Source organism: Triticum dicoccoides, chromosome 3B, assembly GCF_002162155.2.
Source record: "Triticum dicoccoides isolate Atlit2015 ecotype Zavitan chromosome 3B, WEW_v2.0, whole genome shotgun sequence".
Lineage (NCBI taxonomy): Eukaryota > Viridiplantae > Streptophyta > Magnoliopsida > Poales > Poaceae > Triticum > Triticum dicoccoides.
In genome coordinates, this window is record NC_041385.1 from 19023646 (window position 1) to 19029758 (window position 6113).

General features: G+C 44.0%; 1 protein-coding gene across 1 annotated transcript; it reads right to left on the bottom strand.

Moving 5' to 3' along the window:
* Positions 1-1204: 1204 nt before the first annotated feature.
* On the bottom strand, positions 1205-4842 carry LOC119280554 (putative E3 ubiquitin-protein ligase SINA-like 6). Its single transcript, XM_037561369.1, has 5 exons — positions 4591-4842; positions 4057-4253; positions 2633-3324; positions 1803-1878; positions 1205-1348 (listed from the first exon to the last, which is right to left on the bottom strand). The coding sequence occupies exons 2-5, from the start codon at positions 4198-4200 to the stop codon at positions 1205-1207; spliced, it is 1056 nt and encodes a 351-aa protein (XP_037417266.1). The 5' UTR covers positions 4201-4253; positions 4591-4842.
* Positions 4843-6113: the final 1271 nt, after the last annotated feature.

Consider the following 6113-nt stretch of genomic DNA (forward strand, 5'->3'; position numbering starts at 1 on the left):
CGCCCACACGGCCATGGAGACCGGACAGCGCCTGAGCCGCGTGCTCTGCCCATGAGCACCCCGGCGACCACCAACCGGGCCGCCGCCATGGCATTCGAGCCCCACCCTCATCCAGGACACACCAAACTGACGCAGTCGACCGGAACGAAGCGAAGGACACCCTTCCACCCCAAAGCCGACACCTTGGTATGGTTGATGACCTCGGCGACCGGATCAGGGCCAGGGGAACTCCGGCGGCCACCCGAAGCAGCCGCCAGATGGAACGGAGGGGCACCCCGTCCCCTTCCCGAAGCCCCCTGCCACTCCAGCCAGACTCGCGCACACCCACACCACACCATGGCGCCACCCCGACCTGACGAGCCCGTCGTTGAGTCCAAAGAAGAGGGAGGGAGCTAACCCCTTTCACTTGTTACAGAGAGCATTTGAAACCCTAAGCAGTTTTGGTCCATGACATGACTTAAAAGCAGCAAACAACAAAGATTGCATCAGTCAGCAGAACCAAATGATCATTTAGTACTTCAGACCCAATTTCACGGCGGTGTCACAAGTTTCATAGCATCAAACATTTGATCGGCGCCTCCCAAATTAGTGAAACATTCCTTATATGAACTGACAAACCTAAACAGAGTGCACTTCATCGAAACAACTACGAAGCAGAGTCTGAGATCATAAAGCCTCTTACCATATACTTCTACAAGTCATATAAAGTTTCTGACGTACATGATGTTAACGTGGATAATTCTCTTCTTTATGAATGCACTTTGGGCATTGGAAGGGATGTTGTTCTCTTTATGAATGCACTTTGGGCATTGGAACGCACTTTGGCAATGATTTTCACAATGGTGTGTATGAGGCTTATAGGGTGATAGTCCAAAATCTCCTCATCTCAGCCTCATCTTTCTTGGGCAGAAGAGCAATGTTTGCATGGTTGAGCCAACAGAAGCTCTTTGAATGCAAGTCGCCAAAAAGGCGAATGACGGCTGGTTCCTCGCCGCTAGGTAGTGGAACCGGTAGAAAGCTCTTTTGTGGTGCTATGGCACGAATCCAACATAATTATATTTCTCTACTAAAAGAGCACAGGCACATGCTCTTTCACACTCCAAAAATGAATCTGTGTACAAAAATAGCTACCGCATAGCACCACAGCTTCCGTGCGTCAGCCAGTAGTTCAGAGGAACTCCTGCCGACCGACAACAGTTCCTCCTCAAACGCGTAAAGAAGAGGTGGCAGCGGTAGAGCGTGCCGCACCAGCAGGTGGTGCTCTTAGCGACGTCGAGCAGATGCACGGCTTGGTCGAAATCGACAAATAACTAGGTAGCCTTAGAGGCAGTTTGGTCCTTTCTGGTGTCTGTAAATGGAATGGAGAAAAAAAGGACAAGGAAATCGGTAAAAGAGGGCAAATGGCATGTTAATCAAGGTGTTCACCAGTTGGTTCTGGGTGGTAATTTTGCTTAGTCTGTCTTAATAGTGGCAATGTTGCAAAGCCAGATGTTCAGCGTCAAATATCCAAATTTCTCAAGTGAGAGGGGACTGCCGGAGTACGTGCTAAAGAAAGCAGGCACCATTTTGGATATTATTTTTTTCTTTTCTTAATTTGAGCCTTTTTACTATTTCAGGCGAAGAATCTGTTAGAAAGTTATTAAAAATATTCCAATCAAATTGTGTTTATGTTTTATGTTTCTATGAACTTGACATAAAATTTGGTTCAAAAAATTGAAAAGTTTTATCTTTCAACACCAACCAAAATGATGACAGTGTATCCAACAAAGAGCATTTGAAATCTATGGCTAGGTTACACTTACATGATCAACGTAACCCATTTCACTTGTTACAAAGAGCATTTGAAACACTGAGCAACTTTGGTCCATGGCACGATTCGAAAGCAGCAAACAACAAAGATTGCATCAGTCAGCAGAACCAAATGATCACAATTTCACGGAGGTGTCACAATTTTCATAGCATCAAACATTTGATCCAGTGCCTCCCAAATCAGTAAAACATTCCTTACATCAACTGGAAAACCTAAATAGAGTGCACTTCATCGAAACAACTACGAAGCAGAGTCTGAGATCATAAAGCTTCTTAGCATATAATTACAAGTCATGAAACCCAAACAGTGAAGGCCGCGAACGTCCACGCTGAACCTTACCACTTCAATCATACACCGCGTACTGTTTCAGACATATGGGCTCTCAAACCGTGTCCAACATTTGAAATCTATGCCTAGGTACACATATCTGATCAATGTAACCCATTTTACTCCTTTCAACTCGAAACATGACTTTATGTTCCCTGAGCAGTTTGGTCATTCAAGACACGACTATAAAGCAGCAAACAACAAAAGATTGCATCGGTCAGCAGAACCAAATGGTCATTTAGTACTTTAGACGCAGCTTCATGGTCATGCCACAATTTTCACCGCATCGAACATTTGATCCGGCGCCTCCCAAATCAGGAAAACATTCCTTACATGAACTGGAACACCAAAACAGAGTGCACTTCATCGAAACAACTACAAAGCAGAGTCTGAGATCATAAAGCATCTTAGCATACAAGTACAAGTCATGAAACCCAAACAGTGAAGGCCACGAACGTCCACGCTGAACCTTGCCACTTCAATCATACACCGCGTACTGGTTTCAGACATATGGGCTCACGCGCCTTTACTTTAGGATTAGGATCATCAATGGAGAACGTAAGCAAGGTACCCTTTCCATCATCAGCTATCTCATCTTTGGGCAGAATTAAGTTGTATCCCTTCGGTAGCCCGTCAGACAACGATGAGCTTCGTATCTTGTAAACTGATATCTGATAATAGTCTGTCAAAAAGGAACCATAGGACATCCTACACTTGAACTTGGAGTTTGTAGCTTTAGGTTGGATGCAGACGACAGAGATGGCATGCCTGAATGCCTCTAGTGCCACATTGAGCAGGAAAATTTCCCTGTCTTTGATACGAAGAAAATGTAGACCTGGTTCTAGGCTGAAGTTAACATCTTCGGAGTATTTGATGGTTGTACACGGCCACTTGTGCTGGGAGGCGCAATGTTCAAGGAGGGCGTCTGTTGGCCCTGCAAAGCTGCAGCTGGACACCGGGCAGAAACATGGGGCGCTCGGGCATGCCTTCTCGTGCTCTTCTTTCTGGTAGTAGGTGAGCTTCTCTGCGCATCCATGTTTTGCATTGGAGCAAGCGACCATGACTGATTCCATGAGACGTTCCATCCCTAAACAGCGCTTGAAGGTAGTTTCAGCAGAGCATAAGTGACAATTGTTGTGCACGAGCTTGGGACGGCAAGAAGAGCATATGAAATGCCCCACAGAACACTGGAACAGGAAGGATCAGCAGGGTCGTCACGTGAGAGTAACTTTTAACATAAATTAAAGTTAACGCACTACACAGCAACATAACAAGTTAGCACCACACAAAATTGTGCAACCATTCATGTAGGGGTTAGTTTTGGTATATGCAACATATTGGTCTGTAAATCTGTAACTGGCATACAACTCCAAAGGGGGGCAGACCAAACATATTGCTAGTAAAGAGGTATACATCATCCGCCCCTGATCTATACGCTACTAGGGAACAGCTGTGGACTGAAAAATGGTGTAAATAGTTGCTAAAAGTTTCAGTCTCAGACCAGAATGTTAGTGTCCTAATAAGTTCTCTATGCAAACGAAATTTGAGCAGCCATATAACTACTCCGATCGATGTTGTCTCAATAAACTGTTTTTTAGCAAGTAGCATTGTGTGTGAGCCCCTGATTAATATCCTACTAGGGAACAGCTGTAGACTGAAAAACAGTGTAGATTGCTGCTAGCAGTTTGGGTCTCAACCAAAATATTAGTGTCCTAATTTCTCTAGGAAAACAAATTTTCTTTTATTTTTGAGAAAAAGGAAAAACAAAATTTCAGCGACCATTGCTACTCCGCGGTCCATGTTGTCACAAGAAACTTATTTTAGCAAGGAGCATTATATCCAGCGGTCCGTTAATCATAGTTTATTATTTCATCTGAACTTTGAGAGACAGGTAGTTGAATATATGCACATGTATGTACCTGGTATATAGGAGGTCTGAGGGGATGAAAGCAGACGGGGCAGTCGAGGGCGTCCATCCCCATGGTGACATTCTGCCTCTTGCCGCTGCTCTCCCCCTCTCCCGGGGCTTCTACTCGTCTCTTGCTAGAGGTACCACTATCCATCGCCACCAAAACTCGCTCGATGTTTCGATTAAGCGTGCAGCAGAGCTTCACACCTATTGATCAACACAAACAGCCTAACCAATCTGTCTCCAACATATATGCTGCTAATAGCAAGCAGGCACAAGCTGTAAAAGGATCCATGTGTTTCTGCCAGACTAGTAACGGAATAGCGACACTCTGGATTGGAGCAAGCATTAGAGATGTGCTAAATCTAATCATCACTGGCTGTAATTTGTTCATGTCTCTAATTCTTCTATTGTGGTTCAGAAATATGTAGACTGTTTTGTGTTAATTTCTTTCTTGATGAATTCAGTTATATGCAACTGCAAATGATCTCAAGAAGAAGCAGTGAAAAGGGAAGAAATTTATTCCTATGGGATGCGCCCGTACCTTGATTACCTGCCGAGAGGAACCCGAGGTCGCTGTTGGCGATGAGGCCGACGCCTCGCCGGCGACGCCCCCTCCTGGACTGCTGCTCCTGTCCGAGGGGAAGGAAGAAGGGTTGGAGACAGTCGCTGCTCCCTTGCCGAGTGTGCCCTAGCGCGCTCTGCTCTGAGGCCGACGAGAGCACGGGGGAGAGGAGGCGACGGCGAGGCGACGGCGGCGGAAGATTGGAGCGACGGAGGAGGTGCGGTGTGAGAGGAAGGGTATGGGCTGGGCCAGCGGGTATTGGGAGGTTACACACAACCAAACCCACCACGAAGATTTTTCTTCTTCTTTTTTTGCAATCTACCACGAAGATATGAGCCCACAGCCAACACCCCGCAGCGCTCGTGGGCCAGCACACTGTGTTATTCCCAGTTATTTTTTTAGTTCTTTCGTAATTTCCTTAATATTTTATTTTTATACCTTTTATTTCTTTTGCATGGTTTCTTTTTATATGATTTAAAAAAAAACATGATTATTTTTTATAATATATGAATTCCTGGCAAAACTGTGTATTTTAACCATTGAACATTTTCAAAATAATTTATCATTTTTATAAATTCCCAAAGATTTCAACTTTCTGTGAGAATTTTTAAAATTCGGGATATTTTAAGAATTCATCAACATTTTTCTATTTTATGAACATTTTAATTAAAAATATGTCTTTTTACAAACTACATAAATTGTTTATAATTTTTGATTTCTTAAATATAGCCCTCTTATATATTAAAAAAATAACTTTTTTGAATTCAAAATAATTTTTGTTCTATTAGATGCTTTTTATTTTGTTGTATAGTAGTGTGTGGTTGCACTACTAATGCACCAAAGACCGATTCTTAGGTTCGAAGTCATGTGTGTGTCGTTAAGCTTCAAACTTGCATCGAAAGACGACAATCCTGTCTATAGTGAGGCATCGTGTTGCCATCATTATTTTTTAAGCTCCGTGAATCCCTGGTCAATTCTAGTCTTCAGTAAAACTCATAGTGATATTGTCAACTGATTTAATTCATTATAACATGCCAGACACAATTGACCATGTGAAAGATGGAGGATGTCGCCTAGAGGAGGGGGATGAATAGGTGCTTTAAAATAATTACGGTTTAGGCTTGAACAAATGCGGAATAAACCTAACGGTTAATTTGTCAAGCACAAAACCTAAAACAACTAGGCTCACCTATGTGCACCAACAACTTATGCTAAGCAAGATAAGCAACTATGTGATAGCAAGATATATGACAAAATAAAGTGCATAAGTAAAGGGCTCGGGTAAGAGATAACCAAGGCACGCGGAGACGATGATGTATCCCGAAGTTCGCACCCTTGCGGATGCTAATCTCCGTTTGGAGCGGTGTGGAGGCACAGTGCTCCCCAAGAAGCCACTAGGGCCACCGTAATCTCCTCACGCCCTCGCACAATGCAAGATGCCGTGATTCCACTAAAGGACCCTTGAGAGCGGTCACCGAACCCGTACAAATGGCAACCCTTGG